The sequence below is a fragment of the Seriola dumerili genome, unplaced genomic scaffold (genome assembly GCF_002260705.1).
Source record: "Seriola dumerili isolate Sdu_G_001 unplaced genomic scaffold, Sdu_1.0 BDQW01002425.1, whole genome shotgun sequence".
NCBI classification, from domain to species: Eukaryota; Metazoa; Chordata; class Actinopteri; order Carangiformes; family Carangidae; genus Seriola; species Seriola dumerili.
This window is the reverse complement of record NW_019176680.1, coordinates 44,691-72,162: the sequence shown is the minus strand read 5'-3', so window position 1 is coordinate 72,162 and position 27,472 is coordinate 44,691. Positions and strand designations below refer to the sequence as shown.

Genomic DNA, 27,472 nt, shown 5'->3' with positions numbered 1-27,472 from the left:
GTGGAGCGTTGCTAGGAAACCCCCGATTTCGGTTGCCATCGACGACCATCCGAGGCCTTCACTGGCGAGGGAGGAGCCTCTAGTGATCCTAGAGAGACAGGAAATGACATCATCAACCAGACAGTACAGACGAGAGCTTTGTGTTTGAGCTGAAGAGAAACACGAGTCTCACTGTTAACTCTCTGCACTCCTTCAAACATTTCTCACTATCATGAGACAAATGATGGCGCTCTAGAATATTTAAGTAACGTCATTATTCTAAATGCTAAATTCTTTATCAACAAAAATAATTAATTACTGATGACGTTAATTTAATGACGTTTATCAGATTGGCCAAAATGTAAGACGATATTTTCTCATGGAGGCGGAGCACCAGCTCCAAACAGCTGATAGCAGGGAGGGAGTGGTTTGGTGTGAGGCTGCCATTAAATACATGGGAGGCAAGGAAAATAATTTCAAAATAAAACAGGAAATCATAAATACATCAGACCGCGATGAGTTCCTAACTTTATGTAATAATAATGATGATGAATTCCAAAGAGCAGAAGTCTGGAAAACTGTTTTTCTTCCTGTAAATTTCCACCAGGAGGATGATGGGAAATAATCTAGTCTTGCAAACAGTGACCCTGTAAGGATCCGGGTGTCAAATCAAACATTTCAACAGTGGAGAAGGTGAATTTAGTACACTGTAAAAAAATTTAATGAAAATATATTTCCACAAAAAAATATTACTTACAAAAAAGCTCTCCATCTAGCCTAGCGCTAGCATTTTAGCCTAGCGAGCTAATGTTAAGACAAGTAAACAAGTAGACTGTCTTTTCTTTTGGTTCTTCATTCATAATAAATGGTTTATAAATACATTGTGTTTTATTTGTTTTTCACATGAAATATTGGAAGTTGCACAAATGAAGCTCTGAGGAAGTTTAAGAGTTGTGACTTTGACGTCCTCAAAGTCTAAAGAAAAAGAAGAAAATCACTGAAATCTGTCCTGGGGATAAATGTCTGAGGTAAAACATGTGTTTCTGAAGCCAGAAATGGCGGCCATCATGAAATTTAAACATTTCAAATGGCTAATGGGAAAAACATACCAATGCTGGTGCTTGTATCCACATGTGAAAGATCACTGCAGTTACCTGCTGCAGCGTCAGTCAGGACGGAGAGTTTAACCTGCAGCTGTTTCTGCTGCGACGTCTTTAAATGAACCTCGACGTCTTCACAGAGAAAATGTGTCACAGCTGTGAGTCTGACAAAAACTGACTGTGACCTTCAACAGTCTGACAGGAGAGAGAGAGAGAGAGAGCCTGTGGCCAAGAGACAACCGACACTGATGTGTTTTACTGCTTCACTTCCACCAGAGTGAAAGCTTCATGACGACGACTCCGTGGATTCATCCCACCTCACACCTGTACCTGAGTTTCCACTGCAGCATGATCGCTTCACGTCACCTCCCCAGCTACATATGACAATTATATAATTCATCAAGTGACATGGCCCAAAGCTGATGGAGAACTTAACCAATTTAAAAAAGAGAATGTGTCCTAAGAGGGAAGGTCTAGGTCCCTGTGTAGTTATTACTATAACCCCGGTATAAACATTCAGGTTAGAGGTTCTGGTGGGTGGAAAGGTTCCAGGTTCTATGTTCTGATTCGTGGAAGGTTCTAGATCAGCTCAAACAAAGGTTCTGAACGTGCTGATAGAAACTTCAGATTTAGCTTCATTAGTTTAGAATCAGGTGAATGTTGCATTTAGGGAATAAATCACAAGCTTTATAGAGACTGCAACACAAGATCCTTCAGTCTCCTCCTCCTCCACTCAAACTAGTTCCAGGTTACATCCTGTTTATCCAGTCAGAGAGAGTCAAAGTAGTTTCTAAGGTCACAGTGACCTTGACCTTTGACCAGTCGTTACTCCCTACCCGCCCTGGATCAGCAGAACATCCCATCTCAGGGACTCTGTAAAGGAACCAGAACCAGGAACCTGCAGGTGAACTGCAGGTCAGGTGGTTCAGGTGTGTTACCTGTATCTGGGCGGGGTTCCACAGGTAGGGCTGCTGTCTGTAGTATTCTGCTAACGCTGCAGTGTAGTCTGGCACCGAACTCTGCTGAGACGACTGACCTGCAACACACAACACCAACCATCATCACAACGTCCCGCTGACCCTGTCGCAGTGAACGCACAGCGACACATCAGCAGCTGGAGGATGAACATGTGATCAAACAGCTGTTTCTCTGCACATCCAGCTGATGATCCACGTGTCACCTGATGAGTCTCAGTCCAGTGTTCCCGCTCTAACATAACATAAGAAGAGGACAGATGTTTACAGATGTTTCTGAGAACAGCTGGATGAGAGTGAACCAGAGCAGTAAACAGATAAACACTGAGCTGTTTTAAAATATTTCATTCTTTTCACTCACGGTCAGATCTTCTATGATAATGTTGGTGTTTTGATTTCTTATGCTTCATTATATTTATCTCAGGTGCTTTTCTTTAATGTGGTTTCACTTTCTTGTAAAGCACTTTGTAACTTTGTTAAGAAAACTTATATAATTAAAGTTGTTATTAATATTGATGTTTCGTCTGACTTCATACAAGCGTTTATTTGACCCTGAATCTCTCCAGTGTGACGTCCTCTGACTGTCCAGCTGTTGAATCCAGCTGTTGGATCCAGAGGAGCTGATCATCATCTAAGGTCACAGCAACAGGTTTAATGAGTGGGAAGTAATAAAGAGTTTTTGTTGTCCTGGGTTTCGTCTCTCAGGCAGCAGGGACACCTCCCCTGTTGGTGCATCTATTGGGGGCTGTGCTCAGTCCTTGCACCTCCTCTCATGTGTTAAAACCAGATGGAATAATATTGACTCTTCTTCTAAAATACACTGAAGTGAACATTATTATTCTGTCGCGGGGGGGGGGGCAGTGAACCTGGTGGAGGGACGAGTCCTGGTGCAGGAAGAACTCATCACACTTTGGAGTTTTTAAAATCACTTTCCTGATCATTGTGAGAGTGTGAAGAGTCAACTCCTCAGGACATAACGTTTGGATGTTGATGTGAAACAATCAGACGTTTAAATGATGTGGATCAATGAGTTTGAGTTTGTTCAGTTTGGAGCAGAACCAGAGGATAATCTGGATCTGAGGCCGGACTGTCGCTCAGAGCTCAGACAGCTCAGCACACTCACAAATACAACGTGATTTCTCAGTAACGATCAGAAAGCTGAGACTAGACGATTAGAGCATCAGTGATGAAGTAGCTGACACAGCAGTTATCGTTTGTGTTGAACTACTGTTGAATGAAAAGCTCAGAAAACTGGTAATAATTAGTCTTTCCTTAGTTATATAAATGTCATTTCTTGTGTTGTCAGCTGTTTATCGCTTTATGACTGTGGGTCGTTACTGTTCCCTCATGTGGTATTTTATGTTTTATGCAGTATTTTAATATGTGGTGTGTCTGTGTGGCGTACATCTCTCTTTTGTGGATTTTTTTTTTGTTTTTATGTCAATGGGACTTCCTGGTAAAATAAAGGAAATAAGTTACAGACAGAAACACAGACAGTCAGGTGTCGTACTCTGTTTCTTGTAGTAGTCCTCCCAGGCCTTACTGTAGTCTGTCATCAAGCTCTGAGGCTGGTTCTGCTGACCCACACACACACACACACACACACACACACACACACACACACACACACACACACACACACACACACACACACACACACACACACACACACACAGTTAGTCTGACAGTGAACATCTCCACCATGCAACATGTAACTAGAGCTGCACAGTTAATCAAAATCTAATCAGTTCCTCTTTGAGTCCAGGTGAATGTTTGTTCCAAATGTGAAGAAGTTCCGTCACGGTGTTACCGAGACATCCTGTCCACGAGAATGAGACGGACAGACAGACAACCTAAAAACAAAATGGCTGCCGCTATAAAAAGGAGACAACCTTCAGGGAAATATAACACACAACACGACAGCAAACATCTGTGCAGTCTCCACTCCAGCTGTTTAACTGAACTACAGAAACCCTCCGTGTTGAGACATGTAACTCAGGCCGGACCGACTCAAGATGACGCTCCTACGTAACCAGGAAGTGGAACCTCAGAGACACGATAAACCTGCTCTAACATCACTATGACCTGCGTACTGCCTGTGTGTGTGTGTGTGTGTGTGTGCGTGCGTGCGTGCGTGCGTGCGTGTATGTGTGTGGACTTGCCTAGCTTCTTATAGTACTGCTCCCATGCTTTAGAGTAGTCCATCTGTCCTGTCTGAGCCATATTGTGACCTACACACACACACACACGCGCACACACACACACACGCACGCACGCACACACACACAAAGAGAGTCTTAAACGCTGGACTCAAAAAAACCCAGTGTGTGTTTACGTGTGTGTGTGTGCGTGCAGCAGTGTGTATGTATGTGTAGGTGCTGCGGTTGAGTGATAACTGTCTCAGGGCTTCACTGTGTCAAAGTAAAAGTACAAATACCACACTGTCAAAGTAAAAGTCCTGCACTGAAAATGTTCAGTAAAAGTTTTTCAAAGTAAAAGTGCTCAGACACAACAGATGTCCTCTAGAAACAACACTAACTCTTCTTCATCATCCAAACGTCTGATGTTTCACAGCAGGAGCCTTTGAACGTCACCTGAAGAGGAACTGGTGGTTATCAACGGTGACACCAGTTCTTACTTTAACATGATGGATGGTGGATAAAGATTTAAACACACGACTCATGGTTCCCCCTGTAACCATGACGATTCACAGCTGTTTCATTGACTTTGAGTTTATGTCACATTTGTTTATGATATCAGATTACTCAGCTGATGTCTGTGATGTCAGAGAGACTGGTTCCTACATGGAACTGGATCATATGTGGAACTACATAGAACTGGTTCCTACATGGAATTGGATCATATGTGGAACTGGATCCTTCATGGAACTGGATCATATGGGGAACTAGATAGAACTGGTTCCTACATGGAACTGGATCCTACATAGAACTGGTTCCTACATGGAACTGGATCATATGTGGAACTACATAGAACTGGATCCTTCATGGAACTGGATCATATGGGGAACTGGATCATATGTGGAACTACATAGAACTGGTTCCTACATGGAACTGGATCCTACATGGAACTGGATCCTACATGGAACTGGTTCCTACATGGAACTGGATCCTACATAGAACTGGATCCTATATATAACTGACTATCAGAACCTAAGATCCTTAATTCAGACACACAACATGTTGTCGAGAGTGAGTGTGTGTGTGTGTGTGTGTGTGTGTGTGTGTGTGTGTTACCAGGGTCTTGTTGTCCAGGGTTCTGCCAGCTGGTCTGGTAGGTGTTTCCCCAAACACCAGTCAGGAAGGTCTGACCACTGCCACAGCTACACACACACAACACACACATCTCAGTGAAACACATTCCCAGTGAACAGTTACACAAACACACAGTGGGTTTACATGAACAGTACAGCTGTATGCAAACGTCTTGGCACCAGGCCCCCCCCCCCCCCAGCCTGTAAACACTTTGTGCAGCTCCTTCGGCCTCTTCCTGTACATCACCTCAGGTCCTGAGATGTTTCAGTCTGTCCTGCTCAAACAGCTGGTTTAACATCTGTCAGCCTGGAGCTGCTCTCATATCTGTTACAGCCTCCTCTGCTTCACTTAGTGACAAGCACTGACAGGTCCTAACAGGTCAATTAAGGCCTAACGAGTTAATGAAGCTCTGAGTGTTTTAGAAGAAGGAGGCTGCCAAAACTTTTGAACGTGACACAATTACTCTTTAATTATTCTCTATTCATTAAGTTGACAAAATAAAAAGTGCTGCAGGGTCAACTGTAGATCAGAGAGTGCAGTAACATCAATCATTACTAATATCTACTGATTCATTTACTCTGACCTGAAATCTTTGGAATTGAAACTGTCTGCATCAATATTCTGACAGAATCTGCGACAACAACAAACCAACAAATAAGAGCACGTCAACAGGTCAGGCAGCCTTACATTACATTACAAGATTTAGGTGGTGTGTTTGAGGACCGAAGGTGTTTCCAGACAGGTGGTGATGAGACCAAGACGATCTCTCATAGACACAAGCCTGTAAGATCATATTAGGGATATTTGTGTGTGTGTGTGTGTCTTACTTCTGGTGTGCAGCTGGGCCCTGGGTGAAGGGACTGAAGCCAAATCCTCCATTACTCATTATACCTGAACCCTGAAGGGAGAGGAGACGGATATTTAGCACATTCCACCTTAAACATAGTGAGGTGTTGTTTGCATGTTGCCGGGGAAACACTGATTAAACATTTTAATATATTGCACCTCAGTATAATGACTCTGAGAGCTACATTTAATTTTAGCTGGGTGTGTTTTTGTGAATGAATCAGACAGATTTTAATTTCATGTTTTTTGAGTGGAGTTTGGTGACAGCAGCCAAACGTGCACAGCTGGAGGAATCACTGTATTTTTAGCACAAAGTTTTGTGAATATCGTGTTATTGTTTTATTAACTGTCATTTTGTGAAAAGTAAAATTTAAAATGTTCAGAAACCAAACCGTCAGAATGAGACTCGACGGTTCAGGTTCAAGACTCGGAGTCAGAGATGACGAGTCTGGACTTTTCATTTACCTTAACCTGGGCAGGGCCGTGTGTGTGTTATCATTTTATTGAGGTGTGTTTGTTTTGCGTACCCCGATCTTGTCGTCTATGAGCTGGCGGGCCAGGTCCATCTGCTGGGCCGTGCCTCTGATGGTGAAGACCCGGGTGTTGGGGTCGGTGGAGGGGGGAGGGTTCCTCTGCAGCTCCACATGGGCTCCAGACTGCTGGTTAATACTCTTAATGGTCTCCCCTCCTACATGTGTGTACACACACACACACACACATACACACACACACAAACATTGTTGACACTGTTTCATCTGAATATTAACTTTATTAACACGATCACAAGGAGACAACAGCCAGAGAAATGAAGTGATGTAACCAGCTGCTGATCAGTGAACACATCACTCCTCCTCCTCCTCCTCCTCCTCCTCAGCAGAATATCCTGAGGTCATTAACTCTTTGTTAACCAAATGAAGAGACCGTTAATAGACCTTTTATGAGATGAGAAACAGTCGATCTGAAGGTTTTCACCCTCTGAATAAATCTCCTTACTCTGCACACTTCATTTATTTATTTAAGACATCACATTCAATATTAATCATTTTCATCTGCAGTGTGTTCTGGAAATATATAAAGCTAATTATTTATTTGATGTAAAGTTTAATTTTTAGCAGCAAAGCTGAGAAGTTGTCAGCATCTAGTTGTTCCTGTCATCTATCATTAACATTATTAATCTTATCTATTTACAGAGGTGGACAGTAACTAAGTGCATTTACTTCAGTTCTGTACTTTTCATGTATCTGTTCTTTACTTGAGTTTATTTATTTGAAACTTGTGACTTTTCCTCCTCTACACTTCAAGACAAATATTGTTCTTTTGACTCCACTACATTTCTATGAAGGGCTGAAGTCACTCAGTCATCAGTCACTCAGTCATCAGTCAGTTGTTTGAGTCAGTTGAGTACTTCAGTATGTTTAAAATCAAGTACCCCAGTACTTTAACTGCAGTAAAAAAGTGAGTGAACGTCTGTCCCTTGTTGGAGGATCCGTGCTCCGACTGTGGAGCTTCATCCTCTTCCTGTCGTCTAATGTTGTTTCTGCTCAGAGTCAATCTTTCTTTTCTAACTGGATCTGATGTTGTCAAATTAAAACATTTAGTTTAATGAGACTTTAGAGCAACAGGCTCTAATGAGACACACACGCGTCTGCGCAGCTATCCTTGTTAGGATGTCGCAATGACTTCCATTCATTGTGGACAGACGAGTCTAACCAGGACCTCAGACATTCTGCCTCATTTTGCTCCCCATTAGGACACACACACACACACACACACACACACACACACACACACACACACACACACACACCCACACACACACACACAAAGAGACCATATGGTGTCTAAACATTGGGTACTTGACATCTTTTTTGCATTGCTGCTTTTATTTTGGAAGCTGCTGCTCGACCCTCTTGACCTCCAACACACAAACACACACACACACACACACACACACACACACACACACACACACACACACACACACACACACACACACACACACACACACGTGAATGGTTTGAGAGGGTTTTAAGTGAGGTTACTGAGGGTTCTCTCAGCCGTTTCCTGCAGATAGAGAATGAGGTTGACGTCTTTAGACGTGAACAGAAGTGAATCCTCAGCTCTACCTTCAGTTTAATTCTCTGAATGGATGAAAACACTGATGATATTTTAGCAGGGCCTTTCCAGTTCAGCTTCTTTCATCATTAAAAACACTAATTCAGTTTTATTTTGAAGCAGTTCAGGAATAAATTGATGAATTAGTGAATTTTATTTTTGTGAGGTGAAGCAGCAGCTGCTTCCATCATGATCCTCATACTCACAAGAGTCACAATATATTATCAATATGATTAATCAATATGCATTTGTCGGCTCTCCTCCAATCACAGAGCAGACCTCATGTCTCCACTGTGTCTCTTTATCTGGATCCACTAGTCTAACTTTTATTCTTATTTTTGTGACACTTTTACTCTGAAGGACGGCTTCCTGTTGGAGAGGAAGCTGTGATGACGCTGCTTGTGATAACTTGACATAAAACTCAATCTCAGCTACACCTTGTTATTGTAGCAGAGACTTTGGTGTATAAGATGATAAAACCTGAGCTGCAGGCTACAAGCCAGACGGACTGTGGCTCATTTCATGAAAGACAGGAACACCAAGTCTCACGGTTTCTACATGTGAATCCTCACGTTAACTTGAAAGATCCAAATGGAAGAAAGATGCATCATCTACTCCTCAGAGGAAACCAGAGTCTGTAACTGTGTCCAAGTCCAAGCTCAACTGTCAACGTCATAGAGAACGGCCGACCAACACACCTGTCTTTAAAGTGTTCAACACTCTGCTGGTCTCTGAACAGAGGAAGAGACATAATAATCCTACTGCCGTCTAATGATCGATAAATCAGTCCGAAAGACTGACGATAAGCTCATCAGATGCTTCCTGAGGCTGGTCACTCTAGTGAGGAGCTATCTCTGCAGGAGGAGCAGGAGGAGCAGGAGGAGGAGTTCCTTACAGTGCTCTCTGCAGGAGGACTCAGTGTGTGTTGTCAAACTGTTTCTACATTAGAAAGTCTGTCTGCTCTTTATCAACCAGTTGAATCTCAGTCTAGAAACACTGTGTTGAGTGAAAACTTCCTGCAGCTGCAGAGGGAAACTGATTTCTCCTCCTACCTTTGCCGATGACCAGGCCACACTTGTCAGCAGGGATGGTGTAGGTCACTTCCTGTAGGGGACCAGGAGAGCCCATAGTCCAATCACCACGACCTCTGACCCTCCCGCCCCGCAGGGCTGAGCCGAAACCATCACGCTCCTGCAACAACAGAGGAATGACAGCGGTTCATAGTGAAGGTCATCTGTGTGTGTGTGTGTGTGTGTGTGTGTGTGTGTGTGTGTGTGTGTGTGTGTGTGTGTGTACTACCTGTGCGGTCTGGATGAGCTCATTGATGAGGTGGACTGCGTGCTGACAGCGGTCTGGCTGTCCTATCACCATGGCAACACGCTCCGGACTGATGCCATCATCTGGATGACAGAGAGACCAATAATTTAAACTGAATAAACAAACACATTCATCGATTTTAAACTGGATTACACTGCGAACTGGATCTAATATATAAACAGACCTGCTTTAATCTGGATTAAACTGGACTAAATTGACCAGAGTTAATCTAGACTACAGTGTAATCTGCTGCTGTAGACAGGTTTCAGACTAGATCACATTTAAATTGTTTCAAAATGGATTATTCTGGTATAAATAGATTAATTTTAATCTGGATTATGATGGTACACACAACAGTTTTAATCTACAGTTTAAAACTGGATCTAACGGGGGTAAACTAGATTACATTATACAGAATAAACAGACCTGCTCTAATTTGGCTCATACAGATGTCACTAGACTGTTTTAATCTGGATCACAGCAGTGTAAACAGACTGACCTTAAGTGTATACTTGATCTGTGGTAAAACAAGATTTAAACCAGATTATACTGGTGTACACCAACATCTAAAACTGAATTATATTGGTGGAATAACACCAGTTTTATTCTGGATCATCCTGGTATACAGAAACCAGTTCTAATCTGGATTAGACTGGTGTAAAGAGACCGATTTTAATATGGATTATACTAGTAGTATACTAGATTTAAACTGGAATATACCAGTGTTTCCTCTACATTCATTTAGCAGTGGCAGCCTGCAAATGCACCACCGCCACATCTCTCCACCTTCACAGCACAGCCTGTGATGATGAGCGCAACAGCGGGGGGGGGGGGGGGTGGGGGTTGGGGGATCCTATTGGAGTTAATTACTCGCGAGAGCGCGGCCTTGAAAGTGACGTCACGTCAGGCACCAGGTCAGAAGTGCAGTCGTGAGGAATAAGGCAGCGAATTACCGGAGAAGAGGTAGACCAGTCCGTCCCCCCCCGAGAGCATGCCCCCCCACTGCTGAAAAAATCCTAGAGGAAACACTGTATACTGATGTTAACAGACCTGTTTGAAGTGGATTATGTTGGTGTAAACAGACTAAATTTCAACCTGATTTTAGTGGCTCAAGCAGACCAGCATTACATGGATGTACTGTTGTACATCTGTTTTAAACTGGACTGTACTGGTGTAGTAGAGTTGTTCTTAACTAGAATATAATGAGGTTAATGGTTTAAACTGGATTATTCTGGTGTAAACAGAGCTGCTTTAATATGGATTATATTAGTTTGAGCAGACTAGTTTTGAACTGGATAAACAGACCTGCTTTAAACTGGATTCGGACCCCCGCATCGTTCTGGATCTTCTTGATCATTTCTCCATTTCTGCCGATCACGATACCAACAGCAAACCTGGGAACTGGAACCTGGAGAAAGACAGGAAGAACCTTCTAATACTGATATAGTGGATCTTAGAGTGTGTGTGCGTGTGTGTGTGTGTTTGTCTCGTACGTCCAGGCTGGTTCCTCCCAGTCGGGCGCTGAAGTCGTTGCGTCCAGACCTGAAATCTCCGTCCTTCTCCCTGATCACCTCCAACACCAGCTCCCTGGCTGCCTGCAGGAGGGACAGAGTCACGTCACGTGCTGTGTGTGTTTGTGCGTAACTTGTGTGTGTTTGAAGATGTGACGACAAAATGTTCCCGCCCTCCAGAGTTTGAAGGTTTTATGGTTAAAACATAAATCTGATGACATTCTGTGTTTTTCTTCTGAAACCGACAGTGAACGTCTCCACTAACAGAACTGTGATGTGTCAGACTCCTCTGAGCCTTAGCGCTCCACACCAAATGTGGATTAATCCGCCGCTGAAAATAGTCCCCGACAAAGTCAGTACTTCCTCCGGTTTGATAGACACCACAGTGAAACGACTGAGACTTTGAAATGAAACTTTATATTTCATATAAACACAAAGAACTTAATAACTAGAATCTCCTCCTCCTCCACTCAGACTAGTTCCTCGTTACATCCCTGTTTATCCAGAGTCAGAGGAAATATCAAATATTTGTGTCAAATTTTGTCATAATCCTCACTAAACACTAGTGAGGTCACACTGACCTTTGACCTTTGACCAGACCAAGTCTAATCAGTTCATCCTTTGGACCAAATAAATGTTTGTACCAAATCTGTTCCGTTAATGTGTAACTGAGATATTGTGTCCACGGGAATGAGACGTATGGACGTACAACCTGAAAAACAATATGGCGGCTCTGACTATCACCGGCGCGGGAGGAATAACAAAAAAAACAAACAAAACAAACACAACAAAAAAAAAAAAAAAAAAAGCAGTATTATCAATTGAAATAGGACAACATAGATAGATGACTGAAGAGAGTAGACAGAATAAAAAGTATGAGGTTTAAGGGAAGGCTAAGCTAAAATAATAAGACTTTAGATTTCTATTAAAAGTAAGTGGCGGTTGTGTCGTCCTCAGACCTCACTGCAGAACGCTGCCTCTCATGTTTCGTTGAGCTCAGGACAGTCTCAGAGCACCTGAGGTGTCCAGCAGAAGTTTACCTTAACATCATATCCTACGTATTCAGGCGCGTGTCCATTCAGTGATTTGAAGACTGATAAAAGGATTCAGTAATACATCTGAGATTATAAAAAGTTAATTTTTGTGGGATTCAAACTCCAGCCAGGGTGTAGAAACACACCAGGATCTTATTAAAGCGGTTGGTACCTGCACTTTGTACGGGTCTCCAGAGATACGAAGAGGTTTGTCGGCTCCTGTCGGCATCGGACCGTCCTGGATCATCATCATCTTCACTCCTGCTCGCTCCTGACACACACACACACACACACACACACACACACACACACACACACACACACACACACACACACACACACACACACACACACGTTCATCAGAAGAACTTGAATAGATACTTCGTGTGTGTGCTCGCGTCACACTGCTGCGTTCTGTACCTGCAGCTGCTTGATGGTGTCTCCTCCTCGGCCAATCACCAGCCCCACCTTACTGGCAGGGATCAGCATCTCCTGCACCGAAGCGCCGCCCTCTCCATCGCTGTGGAAACCAGGGCCGTTTCTACAGCGGTCCACGATCTGGACCAGCAGCCGCTTCGCCTGCCTGTAAACACACCAACAGGTAAAAACACACATGCAGATACACACAAACACACAGGTGGAGGTAAGGAGGAGGTGAAGTGAAACCTACTCGATGCTCTCCGGAGTTCCCGTCAGAGAACACGGCCGCTCCATCAGACCACCGCTGTCTGCACACACACATACAGAAGGGAGGTTACACAGGTGAGCCAACATCTGTCTACATCTGACATCTACTTCATGTTTCCTGACTGTTTGTAGCCTCGACTGAGAACAGCTGATCACTTTTAGAACAACAGCACAATCAGAGAAGGAGAGAGCAATTACCTTAAAGAGGACCTATCATGGCCATTTTTTAGTTTTCATCATTTTATTCTTGGTGCTTTAATGTTCTGAAAAGACATTGTGTTTCTTCTTCTGTGCGTCTCATACTGTTCTCTATTGACCCTCTGTCTAAAATGCTTTGTTAGAGTTCAGGGCTCTTTAAGGCCACCGTCCTCCCTCTGAAGCTTGCCGGCTACTACCACCGTAACTACACGCTCCGCCGATGTCTCGCTGTAAACAAACATTGTGGCTGTTATGGCTTCGGCTCTGAACAAGGACATGATAAGCCTGTTCCACCTTCACAAGCTGGACTGGAGCAGGAAAACAAGCGTACCCAATGTCAGGCAGCCAGAAGAAGGGTAAAGGCAGAAATGTGATGAGAAGTGCTGTGAATCAAGTCCCTTGACAGTCTGCAAAGACTTTGCGTGACAGTACTCATAACCTGGAATACTTTGATGAAAAATCCTTTTGATCTTTCATGTGTGGACACTTCCGGACTAAAGGAATATAAATAATGGAGGAACAGACAGGCAGTCGGACTCTTCAAAAGGTAGGGAGTTTCCACCACTATACTCAAATTCAAATCACAGTAAATACTGATCTGATTTAGGTTTTTTGTCTTAACTGCAGTTTCGATAAAGTTCACTGAGAAATAAAAATGTTTTTGAAAACATCCTCAGTTTTTTTTGTTGCCTCAAACTTCTGCACAGTTCTGTTTCTATCCACACTTCAACTGTGAGACCAAAGTGAACCATGGACGCCTTAACTCAGTCGAATTAAAGATGTTAAATTCTACAGCGGATGAACAAGAGGTGAACAGATGGTCTCACCAGCAGCGATCTGGATCTTGCAGCCGGACTCCAACTGGATCCTGGTGATCTGTTCTCCTCCTCTACCAATGACTGAAGGAGGAGGAGAGGAGAGTAATTTACAAGACATTTCATCATACTCCTTTAACAACCAGCACCTTCATCGAGGTGTCTGCATGTTCAAGTCAAGTGGATGAGCTGAGAGGAGCCAGGTAATCTGAACCTGTTCTATATCAGGGAGAAGAGTTAGGGTGAAAAAGTGCTGAGATAAAAAGATATTGGTCAGGTGAGAGGTCAGTGCTCTGAGTCAGGGACACAGTTATAAGTTAAGTGGAAGGTTCTAGCTTAGCTTAAAGGAGCCATTTGTAAGCATTAGCAGCTGTTTACTTACCAGTCTAGGCAAGAGCTTCAGCCATTGTTGCATTTACAATATGAGAGTTTCTTCAGGACAGACTGGACACTACAGTGACTCGGTATCGGAAAGTGAATCGCAATGTCTTCCAAACTGGTAAGTAAACAGCTGTCAATGCTAACATTAGCTATGCAGAAATAGCAAAACTTACATATAGCTCCTTTAAAATATTAAGAGTCAGATAGAAGGTTCTAGATCAGATGCTAAAGTTCTACCTCAGGTTAAAGGTTTAAGATTAGGTGGAAGGTTCTGGATCAGGTGAAAAGGTTCAAGGTTTGAAGTAAACGTTCTAGGGTAAGCTAAAGGTTCAAATGAGAGGTTCTACTTAAATCTAAAATGTTCTGGTTTGTGGAAGGTTCTAGATCAGGTGTAAATGCTTTGGATTTTGGCAACAAAAAAAGGTTTGGGCATAGGTTAAAGGATCTACACAAAGTGACACAGTTCTGGGTCAAGTTAAAAGTTCAGGACACAGGACAGTTCTAGATCAGCTCAACAAGTTTTAGGTCAAATGTAAAGGCTCTAGGTCATATGGAAGTTCTTAGATCAGGTGGAGAGGTTCTAGCTCAGGTCAAAGTTTTAAGATTAGGTGGAAGGTTCTGGATCAGGTGAGAGGGTTCAAGGTTTGAAGAAAAGGTTTTAGGGTAAGCTAAATGTTCAGATGGGAGGTTCTACGTAAACTTAAATGTTCTGAATGGTGGAAGGTTCTAGATCAGGTGCAAATAATTTGGATTTTGGCAACAAAAAGGTTCTGGCATAGGTTAAAGGATCTATGTCAAGTGAAATATTTTTAGGTCAGGTGAAAGTCAGATTGATACCAGATATGGTTTGATACCAGGACCACTTGGTTGGAAAGAGCTAAAGGTTCAAGGTCAGATCTTGATTCAAATAAACATTAAAGACACGAAGACTGGATCATTGTTCTGGTCCAGACTTGTTCTCTTCATCAGCTCAGTTAAAAACCTAAATCTGACTGGACAATGAAACCCTGAGACACGGGACCAGCAGGACTGCCTGAAAGGTCAGAGGTCATACTCACTGAAGCCCACCATCCTGTCGGGGACCTTGTAATCCTCTGTGATTACCCTGCTGCAACACAAACACAAAGACACACACATTAATATCTCGGTCCCACAGTGTGTGCGTGTCAATAAGTGATTATGTTGATGTGGACTGTAGGAGGACAGATCTATAACACTTATCTACTGTTACACCCCGACACACACACTGATGTCTATTTGCAAACAAGAGTATGATGCTGAATGTCATTATCTGTGTGTATGTGTGTGTATTTAATCAATATGAACTGCTGCCCGTACCTTTGATGCCCCATGGCTGCTAGCTGGTTACCTACTGAGAGACAGAGACACAGATTAGACATGAATGCACCTTTGACTGCAGTGCTGCTGATCTGGTGGAGCTACTGACCAAAGTGTCGCTGCAACATCAACACAGGAGAAAACAGGACATGGTTTTATTTTGTAGCTGCAGCTGCATCCAGCTTTATTCTATATGTTTCTTATTGTCCTCAAATCTTAGGCTACATCCATACTGCTGATCTCCGTCCAGACAAACACAAAAAATACAAAATCCTCTGAAGGAGGAACAGCAGAGACAGTTGTAGCATTAAAACAGAGAATGTAAGTGAACAACAGCTGCTAGCAAAGACAACAAGGTCAGTAACTCTGTCATTCATTATCATGTTGTATTCACCACTGGTAGTCCAGGCTGATGACAGCCAAAATTTTCAAAATAAAATGGATCCAGCAGAGTTTTTTGAAAACCAAGTCATGTGGACATTCGGATTGGATTGGTTTTACAACGAAAATGTAGTAGTGTGGACGTAGCCTTAGGCCCTGTTCAAACCTCTCCACACAGGTGACCGCCTATGATCAGATCTCACTTCCCCACTTTAAACACGTACGTCATTTCTGTTAGATACTTTCTAAATTTGAAATTCATGTGTCCATTAGCTCATTGTGGACAGTTAACGATAAGTGAACAATAATAATCAAATTAGTCCGCTTCCTTTGGCTGAGGTGTTGTATAGGCTGATGTCAGTGGAACAAAGGATCTCCTGAACCTCTCTGTTCTGCAGAATCATAAATGCACTGTTTTTGTTTTTAACCGGTGGGAGGCAGCGTGCACTTCCTGTGCCTGGTCTGACAGAAATTAAAAGAAACGACCAAAACAATAAAAGACTGTTGCTGTGTCTCATGAACTTCCGAATTCAAACTTGCTATTTTCATTGCATGTGCGTTCACACTGACAACAACAAAAGGAAATCTGTGGCTTTTGTCTCTACTGTAACAGCCACCAGACCTGAGAGGACATTATGGATGTGTGCAACAAGTCAAGACTGGTGGACGTTGTCTTTGTATCATTCACTGATGAACAAGGGCTAGTTAATCTTTGCATATAACATTACACATTTGATTTGATATATAACTGCAGCCACTGCTAAACAAAGGAGGTAAACATTTGTGCACGGCCACACAACTGGAGAAGAAGACCGCGGTGACAATTTGGATCCTCGCATCAGATACAGACTTCAAAACATCGTGTGAATTGTTTTGTGTTGGCTCATAAACTGTGTCCAACCTGCAGGTGACACATCAGTGGGAACTCCTAAAACAGTGTCGGAACCAACCTTGTGAAAAATATTTGATTTCCATTGTAGACAGAAGGTCAGGAGAGTGTTCAGCTGCTGGATGAGTCAAACATTTAGATTTAATTTTGGATTTCAGATTTGATTTTTAAAATATCTTTATTACTTTATTATTTGTTCTATGGTTAAATTGCAGGTGTTCTGAGAAGAAATGGGTGAGTGAAACACGTGAGAACATGAAAGTGATTACACTAATGAACACGTAGTTTTATTTTCACGCTCTTTGAAAGTGTAGATGAATAGGTTTTTGCTTCATTACACTGTATCAACTGCTTAAGTGCATCAAGAATGCATCTTGGATGAAATCACATTTAAAGTAATAAAAAGTGTTTTTTACATGCAGCTGTTTTTTCTTCTAAACCAACTGAAAGCTGCTAATCAGCTTCAATGGTTCAGTCTTTAATTTTTAAAATCAAAAGGATGGGGTGTATTAAAACATATTCAGGCACTAAAGTGATGTGTGTTAGAAGGATGGTGGCAGTGATGGGGGGTAGGGTGGGGGGTTGGGGGTAATCTTATTTCTGAGATAAGGCGATCTTAATTAGTCAACACAAAAGTGACAACAGCCGGGAGACTTGTCATTCAGTTCAGGGTCAGTGCTTCCAGGGAAGTTGATGAGCTGGTATTGTTCAAATGTTCCATATTTAGAAAGTATTCTATTAAACACATTTAAATGTTTATTTCATTTAAAGCTGCCCTGTGAGGGTTTGTCTCACTCTACATGTTGGTAATAAGTCGGATTCATAGATTATCCTTTAGATACAGGGAAATATTAGGAAGCTGTCAGGCTGCTTTTACTGAAGTGAAACTGCTCATGTTTACAGTGAGCAGGTTCAACACCTTCAGAGCCCAGACTGAATGTGGAGGTTTCCACACATTTGGATATAAACAATTTTTCACTTTGTTTAGAGCTTTCAGTCTCAGAGACCTTGAGAGTCGCTCTGATGAAGTTCTAAATAGAGTGAAACACAACATTGGTCCACCTGTGAGGAAATGTTTCCTTATATGTTTGCTTTGTTTCGGTAAGCAAGGATTTCATGCGACAACATCAGGTCTCAGATAAAACGTTTGAAACATTTGAATTTGATGACATGCCTAAATTAAACTCGGTGGTTTATACGCTTTCTGCACTTGTGTCTCGTCACTGCCAGAGATTCTCTAGGAGATTCTCAGTCAGTTCAAGACATCCTAGGACAGGTTAAAGGTTCTTGATCCTGTGGGAGGTTGTTCGTAAGATAAAAAGATTCAAGGTTAGGTGAAACGTTCCAGCTAAGGCGAGAAACTCAGTTAAAGGTTCTCCTCAGCTACAAGGTTCTAGGTCATGTGGAAGGGTTTAGCCCAGGCTAAAGGTTGTAGGTCAGATGAAAGGTTCCATGAGGTTCCTGATCAGGTGAATAGGTTCTAGGTAAAGTGAAAAAGTTCCCGCTCAGGTTAAAGGTTTCAGATTATGTGTAAAGCTGCAAGGACAGGTGGAAGGTTATAACTTAAGTTCATAGTTCTAGTTATATAGAAGGTTCCAAGTCAGGGAGCAGGATCCAGGTCAGGTAGAAGATTCTATGTTAGGTGGTCGGTTCCGGCCTAGTAGAAAGTTCTGGACCAGCTGGTAGATAGTTGGGTGAAAAGGTTCTAGTTCAGGTGAAATATTGTGGCTCAAGTAAAAACATTAAAGTTTAAGTGAAAACATCCTTCTTGGATATTTCTGATCCTCCACCTCCCCTCCTCACCTCCGTCCTCTCCTGGTCGTTTCTGGCCAGGGTAGTACAGCGAAGGCTCGACACTTCCTGAGGAGCTGTTGAGGTGGGACATGGCTTCACCACCCATCTTACCCACCATCTGAAAAACAGACAGAAAAACAGCTGTCAACACCTGGATGTTCGAACAAACTGGATAAGGAGCTCAGTACCAACCCAGCAGAAACATAGTATGACACAGTAGCAACAGAGATTTCATTGGTGGGACAACGTCTGTCTTTTATGATTGTAAAAGACTCTGGCAAACTAAAAAACAGCTTCTATGGTAAAATCCAGTATACTGTCAATACCGAACCAGTTTGAACATTTTTACACCAGCCCAACCCTACCTGAAGAAATAAGACAACAAAGACAACAGATCGAGTTCCAAGTCAAGACCAAGCTGCCCCAAAATCAAGTCCTAGGTTGACACAAATGAGATCCAAGTCAAGTCCTGAGTCATGACCAGTGAGTCTGAAGTAGTCCCAAAGTCAAGTTCCACAATATGACCAACAAGTCTTAAGTTGAAACAAACAAGTCTAAGGTCAAGTGCCAAGTTCTAAATCCAAAGTGACCATAGTGAAGTCGAGATTAACAAGTCTGAAAGTCCCAAGTCAAATCCATAGTTGAAACTATCAAATCAAGTACAGGTTCTAAGTCCCCAGGTCAGGTTCCAAGTCAAGACCAACAAGTGCAAAGTCAAGGTCCAAGACAAGACGGAAAGTACAAAGTCAAATCCCACAGAGACCAGCAAGTCTGAAATGAAGCACCAAGTAAAGACTTACAAGTCCCAATTCATGCTCCAAGCTGAGGCCAACGAGTCTGAAGCCCTCAGGTGAAACTAGGGGTGGGCGATATGACGATATTAGATCGTGAAGGATTACAACGTGAAGACGATCTTTCAAACTGCAGAGATCGTGGGATCGTCTAGGGCACATTCTATAAATTGCAGTTCTATGCTGACGCACCGACGCACCAGACGTATTGACGTCTTCAACCTGACCGACCAATCATAGCGAATTACGGGCAGTGACGCGCTTTCCTACCCGCCTCCTTGTTTGTGTGTGTAGCGGTAGCACATGGAGAGCGATGGCTGAAAGCCAAACGGAGTTGGTCGCTAAAACAAATTCCACCTCCATTATATGGAATTGGTTTGGATTTTCTGCAACTGATCAAGCGCAAGCAAATGTAATCGGCAAAGTTTGCACAGAAACCGTTCGCACGTCGGATGGTAACACGACGAACCAGAATGTTGTTGTTGTTTACCTTAAACTTTACGTTGTTTGCACATGCAGGCAAAACTGCGACTATTTGAAATAAAATCTGTTAAGAAAGGTTCTTTGGTCTAAATTGTCTGTTTTTCTTTTTCCAATTTAAGATCGTGATAAAATCGAAATCGTGATTTTATTTTTAAAAAATCGTGATATGATATTTTTGCCATATCTCCCACCCCTAGGTGAAACCAACAGGACTAGAGTCTAATCCCAAACCTTGACCAATTGAGCCTAGATTCAAGTAACACGAGTACCAAGTCCCAGGTCAAAGCCAATATTTCTTAAGTCAAGTCCCACATCAAGACTTATACGACCAGAATCAAGTCCCAAGTCAAGCCCGACTCCTAGACTTTGTGTTTAGAGTGTTAAACTGATCCTGCACCTTTACAGAATTTAATGTTTTATAATAAAATAAATAAATGACAAATAATTAACACATTCTAAAATATATTTTCAGTCCAAGTCATGTGACTGGAGCCATTTGACCTGAATTCACTATGAAAACAAAAGTGAAAGATGAGTTTTCTAATGTGTGTGATTAAGTAAACAACAAAACCTAACAGGAGGATGTTCAGAGTGCAGCAGGTCTATCTGTCAGGACGACTCAGAGGACAGTTAGTGTCAGAGGTTTGTGTTGTTGATGTTCCAGCAGAGCTCAGTTCAGTCTAAACAAACTGCTTCTTCCTCCCTCCTTGTTCTTTAACAGGAACCTTCCTAATAAGGTTCCTTATTTGGCTGCAGAACTCTGCACAGTCGTGTTGGAGCAAGCAGCTGCTGCAGATTCAGCCTGATAGATATGTTTCATAACTTCATGACTAATAAATACAAACAAACGTTCAGTGTTTAACTGTGTTTTCTCTGAATGACACATAAAATACACAGTGTTTAGCAAGATGGATACAACCTGTCTTATGGTAGAAATAATGTTATGTTATAATATTATTGATTACTCTGCGGGTTATTTTCTCAATTAATTGCTGAATTGTTGGCTGTTGTAATTTTGTTATAGTTTTCCAGAGCTGAAGGTGAGGTCATTCATTAATTATCATATATGACAAACTAGAATCACGTCCTCCTCCACTCAGACTAGTTCCAGGTCACTTCCTGTTTATCCAGAGTCAGGGAAATATTAAATATGAACCATTTGTGTGAAATTTTGTCATAATTGCTGTGAAGTCTCGAGTTACGGTTAAAAAGTGTTTTGTAACGTCACATTGATCTTAACCTTTGACCTTTAGCCACCAAAATCTAATCAGTTCATCCTTGAGTCCAAGTGAATGTTTCTACCAAATGTGAAATAGTTCCTTCAAAGCGTCACTGAGATATCGTGTCCCCGAGAATGAGGCGGACGGTCGGACGGAAGTGGAACTAGTTTTCCTTGAAAACAAAATTGACGATTAATCAATTGTCAAAAGTGTTGCCAATTGACTGACCGACAACACAGACTCATGTTTTTAGGTGGATTTTACGGTGAAGGTCCAGTCCTCTGACATCAGAGTGAACAGCTTGTTCACAGCTATTAGCTTTTAGCTGCAAGCTGACCTCACCTTGACTGAAGAGCACACTTCAAAACACTGCCAACACACACACATACACACACACACACACACACACAGGTAACCTTGAATGACTTCATGATAAAGAGAAGCAGAGAAAAGAGCAGCAGTGAACCCAGTGAAGATACCTGCTGCCCTCAACACACACACACACACACACAAACACCACACACACACCATCACACCACACACACACCACACACCACACACACACACACACACACACACACACACACAGCACCTATTTTGATCAATATTGAGATCACGATTATTCAACAAGATCAGTCACTGACTCACGACGCACTTGGACTTTAAATACAATCCAACGGAAAAACAAATAAAAAAATTTAATTAATCAATTATTGTTGCAAAACAGAATATAATTGTTTTATCTCCACTATCTTGTTTTCATAATCATTGGCAGACAAAATAGTAATTGAAAACAACAGATTAATCACCCAGCCCTAATCAATTATTGCTTTAACCATGTCATTGATACAAGATGGCCATGGGATTCGATATTTAGATTTTTTGTCGTCTTTGTCGAGCACTTTGCAACGTGAACGTTTTTGAAAAGTGATCTATGAATAAAGATTATTATTATTATTATTATAAATTGATTATTAATTGATAACTATCTTGATAATCGATTAATCATTTGAACTCAAACACATGTCAGATTTCTCAGTAAACCGAGGACGTCAGCTTGGGTTCTGGGAAGCTGATGGACATTTTTTTCCACAATTTATTGACATTTCATCGACCAAGTGATTAAGCAATCAATCAAACTAAATAATTATCAGATTAATCAATAATTAAAATAGTCACTAGTTGAAATCATGCGCATCCTGATGAGTCACAAATGAAAGGAAACACCTGAATAAATGAGCTGCAGATGCTTCCACACAGGTGGTACAGTGGAGCAGTTGACATCCCATCATGCACTGGGGCAGATATGAAAATACAGATGAGGTCCAGTTGATCCTGTTTCTGTATCAAGAGGAAAATGACCTGAGTGACTCTGAAAGAGAGGTCAGAGATGCTCAGCTGGTGTTTCCATAGCAACAGAGACCAAAGTGACATCTGCATTCAGATCTATGGGACGGACGTCGGTGAACAGGGTCGGACATCCAGACGTGATCAGACAGGATCCTTCAGAGGGACACAGGTGGTGAAACTACAGTGGTGCTTCACTTTAAATGTTGCTGCAGCAAGGAATTGTGGGACGTCATTTTCTCCTTTCCTTTGGTAAAGGAAGCTCCAGGGTTTCCTCTGCTGAAGGAGACAAGTCCTCCGCTCTGATCATGGCTGCCGCTAAGACACTTAATTTCACTCAGTTAGGAACTACTTTTCGACCGCAGCACAGCTTTCAATGCTCACTGCGTTTGTGCTGTAGTGGACACAAACTTACAGACTTTATTATCGTGTGAATATTCAGCAGCTCTCACTGCTGTCTGATGAGACGTGACGTCCTGCTGATCAAATATTACACAACAGCAACAGCTGTAACAGGCTACAGCTAGCACCGCTGCTTTAGCTACCATTACTGTGTATCAGCATCAGGGTTTTTAATTCACCAGGAGCCTGATAGAGATTCAAATGTCTGTTTATTCCTCCACGCTGGCGACAGTCAGAGCAGCAGCCATTTTGTTTTCAGGTTGTCCGCCTGTCTCATTTCCGTGGACACGATATCTCAGTAACATCTTGACAGAACTTTTTTAAAATTTGGCTCAAACATTCACCTGGACTCAAGGACGAACTGATTAGATTTTGGTTGATTTTAAAGGTCAAAGGTCAAGGTCAATGAGACCTTGGAGCCATTACTCAAGACAATTGATTCTACTTTCAGAGGCGGCAATAACACAGAGTTACAAACAATGTCAAACAGGTAATAAACAAAATACGCCACAAAAAGATCCAGGACATAACGCCAGCTAATTACATGTAGCTCATCTCTGTGTCCCTACCCGTACAATCACAAAGAGACAAAACGACCACAAAGAGACAAAGAGACAAAATTACCACAAAGAGACAAAATTACCACAAAGACAAAAAATTACCACAAAGAGACAAAATTACCATAAAGAGACAAAATTACCACAAAGAGACAAAATTACCACAAAGAGACAAAATTACCACAAAGACAAAAAATTACCACAAAGAGAAAAAATTACCACCAAGAGACAAAATTACCATAAAGAGACAAAATTACCATAAAGAGACAAAATGACCACAAAGAGACAAAACGACCACAAAGAGACAAAACTACCACAAAGAGACAAAACGACCACAAAGAGACAAAATGACCACAAAGAGACAAAACAACCAAGAAGAGACAAATTACCACAAAGAGACAAAACGACCACAAAGAGACAAAATGACCACAAAAAGACAAAATGACCAATGACAATAAAGAGACAAAACGACTACAAAGAGACAAAACGACCACAAAGAGACAAAACTACCACAAAGAGACAAAACGACCACAAAGAGACAAAATGACCACAAAAAGACAAAATGACCAAGAAGAAACAAATTACCACAAAGAGACAAAATGACAATAAAGAGACAAAACGACCACAAAGAGACAAAATTACCACAAAGAGACATGACAACAAAAAAGACAATATTACCATAAAGAGACAAAATGACCACAAAGAGATAAAACGACCACAAAGAGACAAATTACTACAAAGAGACAAATTACCACAAAGAGACAAAATGACCACAAAGACAAAACGACCAAGAGACAAATTACCACAAAGTGACCAAACGACCACAAAGAGACAAAACAACAATAAAGAGACAAAACGACCACAAAGAGACAAAACGACAATAAAGAGACAAAACGACCACAAAGAGACAAAATTACCACAATGAGACAAATTACTACAAAGAGACAAATTACCACAAAGAGACAAAACGACCACAAAGAGACAAATTACCAAGAAGAGACTAAACAACCACAAAGAGACAAAACGACAATAATAAGACAAAACGACCACAAAAAGACAAAATTACCATAAAGAGACAAATTACCACAAAGAGACAAAACGACCACAAAGAGACAAAACGACAATAAAGAGACAAAACGACCACAAAGAGACAAAACGACCACAAAGAGACAAATTACCACGAAGAGACAAAACGACCACAAAGAGACAAATTACCACAAAGAGACAAAACGACAATAAAGAGACAAAACCACAAAGAGACAAAATTACCACAAAGAGACAAATTACCACAGAGAGACAAATTACCACAGAGAGACAAAACAACCACAAAGAGACAAAGAAACAAAACGACCACAAAGAGACAAAATGACCACAGAGACAAATTACCACAAAGAGACAAAACGACCACAAAGAGACAAAACTACCACAAAAAGACAAAATTACCACAAATAGATAAATTACCACAAAGAGACAAAACAACCAAAAAGAGACAAAATTACCACAAAGAGACAAAACGACAATAAAGAGACAGAACGACCACAAAGAGACAAATTGCCACAAAGAGACAAATCGACCACAAAGAGACAAATTGCCACAAAGAGACAAATCGACCACAAAGAGACAAATTGCCACAAAGAGACAAATCGACCACAAAGAGACAAATTGCCACAAAGAGACAAATCGACCACAAAGAGACAAATTGCCACAAAGAGACAAATCGACCACAAAGAGACAAATTGCCACAAAGAGACAAATCGACCACAAAGAGACAAATTGCCACAAAGAGACAAATCGACCACAAAGAGACAAATTGCCACAAAGAGACAAATCGACCACAAAGAGACAAATTGCCACAAAGAGACAAATCGACCACAAAGAGACAAATTGCCACAAAGAGACAAATCGACCACAAAGAGACAAATTGCCACAAAGAGACAAATCGACCACAAAGAGACAAAGAAACAAAACTACCACAAAGAGACAAAATTAACAAAGAGACAAATCGAACAAAAAGAGACAAAACGACCACAAACAGACATTTTGTGTCTCTTTGAGTCTAATATGTAGGAAGGGGGGCATGTCTGGACTCAGGGAGCAGACAACTGGTGGATTAACCAATTAAAACATAAATAATTTAAGTTTTTTTTTTTTTAAATCAACACTTGGATGAACCTGAGGGTGAGAGTTAAACTCTTCTGTCAGCAGCAGGACAGAAAACATGTTGAGACTTTTGTCAATTACATTTAACATGTTTTGATGGTTTCTAAGGCCTTTTTTTAAAGGGATGTGAATTCAGTAATTTTAGACTTTTAAAAGGAGTTTAATTCAGTTTTAAATAGTGAGCAGTTTCTTCAAAGCGTCACACATACACCTGAACTGAACATGGTATTAACTGAATGACAGAGAACGAAGGGCCGGATTTCCCTCCTGAGCGCCCCTATCAACCCCCACTGTACACGCCGTCACAACTTTCATAAATAAAATTACTCTTTGTCGAATTCACTGGTGCCAGTTTGTCAAATGTGAGTATTTGTTTTTTTCTCTCCGACAGTGAACTCACGATATTTGTGTTTCAGACAAAACAAGACGTTTGAGTGTAAACTTAAATAATCAGGCCTTTTTCACTATAATTTATTCACTGAACAATCAGTGGATTATTAAAGAAAAATAACTGTCAGATGTTTTTATGATGAAATAAATCCTTGGTTTCAGCCTCACAGTTCACCTGGGACAGAATAATACGACCTTACCTGAGGTTTTCTGTCTGTTAACGACTCAACACAGAAAAAAAATCAAACAAAGTTGTGATAAGACACAACTCTCGGCAAACGACCACAATATGAACTAAAACTGTCCAAATCTTAAAACCAGTCCCTCTACAACACCAGGACCACAGGGTGGAGAACAAGTTTCTGACAACCGTACGATTAATCACATTATTTGGACCTGTGAGGAGGAACCTGGGGCGGCTGCCCACGGCGCCCGGCTGTTGATCCAGTCTTGTTTGCATGAAACAAACTTCAGCACAGAGATGGATCCAGTTTATCAGGGAGTGTGTGCACAGGAACATGCTGCTGGTTCCCACACAAACACACACACACACACACACACACACACACACACACATACACACACACAGTGAAGTGGTTCAACGTCCTGACTGACTGTCTGTATGACTGTCTGTCTGACTGACTGTCTGTCTGTCTATAGGAAGCAGACACACCTCCCCTCGCTGTATATGGTTCTGAGGCTGTTGCATAACGCCAGCCTACTTTCTAACCAACTTACAGTAAACAGCAGCCTATAAGGGAAGGGAAGGGGAGGGGAGGGGGTGGCGGAGGGGGGGTCCAACTCTCATATTAACTGCTGCAAAGCGGATGAGACTTTAACACAGTGTGCACGCACTCATTTCAGTGAACCCCCCCGGCCCGTAGAGGACAGTTAGTGGCTGATTAAAGTCCTCACCGTTTCCACCGTGTTTCTGTCCCGCAGCCCAACAGGTTGTCTGTCTGCTGCCTCAGTGACACGTGTGGCCAAACTTCTGTCCTGCTCCCACCCCTCCACCCCCCACCCACCCCGGTCCCACTGCGCTCCCTCCGGGTGACAGCTCCACAAAGTGCCCCTAAACTAACTCCCGGATCGTGTCAGCCCGGACAAAGTGTGCAAAACCGGCCACAAGTCCAACTCCGAACAGCTTTCCGAGCTAGTTAGCATGCTAGTGTGTTTGTGAGTGTGTGTTGACGGAGCATAAGTTCGGAGCAGCAGCAGCACAACACGGGAGAAATCGAATAAAAGTGCTTTGGCTCGATCTAAACGGCCCGGTTCGGCCCGGAACGAGTGTGTGCTGAGCCCCAGTGGATTGTTACCTGCCGGGCCCTCTGTAAAACATCGGCCAGGCCGTCTGACTTCAGCCCCGGCTGGTTCATCGAGGCCTGTCCCTGCACCAGCTCCGCCATCATAGCGCCACTAGCTAGCCGTTAGCCGTTAGCTGTTAGCCGGATTAGCTCGGGCTGCTAGCTGAGCTGAAGCTGCCGTCAGAGA

At 42.1% G+C, this 27,472-nt stretch overlaps 1 protein-coding gene across 6 annotated transcripts; it reads right to left on the bottom strand.

Annotated features, from left to right (window-relative positions):
* On the bottom strand, window positions 1–27,472 carry LOC111239371 (far upstream element-binding protein 3-like). 6 transcript variants are annotated; one of them, XM_022769235.1, is made up of 19 exons: window positions 27,298–27,472; window positions 18,641–18,749; window positions 15,568–15,601; window positions 15,288–15,337; window positions 13,861–13,932; window positions 12,819–12,876; window positions 12,569–12,731; window positions 12,321–12,419; window positions 11,097–11,198; window positions 10,909–11,011; window positions 9,586–9,686; window positions 9,339–9,477; window positions 6,699–6,859; window positions 6,153–6,223; window positions 5,308–5,393; window positions 4,217–4,284; window positions 3,564–3,636; window positions 2,018–2,115; window positions 1–88 (listed from the first exon to the last, which is right to left on the bottom strand). In XM_022769235.1, exons 1-19 carry the CDS (start codon window positions 27,388–27,390, stop codon window positions 80–82), a joined length of 1,689 nt encoding a protein of 562 aa, XP_022624956.1. In that variant the 5' UTR covers window positions 27,391–27,472; the 3' UTR covers window positions 1–79. The 6 variants fall into 6 exon arrangements, with proteins under 6 accessions (XP_022624956.1, XP_022624958.1, XP_022624957.1 ...); XM_022769237.1 differs by having other exon boundaries at window positions 15,288–15,334; XM_022769236.1 differs by having other exon boundaries at window positions 15,568–15,598.

Coding starts and splice junctions, on each gene's coding strand:
- LOC111239371 (XM_022769235.1), bottom strand. CDS start 27,390: ATGATGGCGGAGCTGGTGCAGGGACAGGCCTCGATGAACCAGCCGGGG. Junction 13,933..15,287: donor CGACAGGATGGTGGGCTTCA/GTGAGTATGACC, acceptor CTCCTCCTTCAG/TCATTGGTAGAGGAGGAGAA. Junction 4,285..5,307: donor CCCTGGACAACAAGACCCTG/GTAACACACACA, acceptor GTGTGTGTGTAG/GTCACAATATGGCTCAGACA.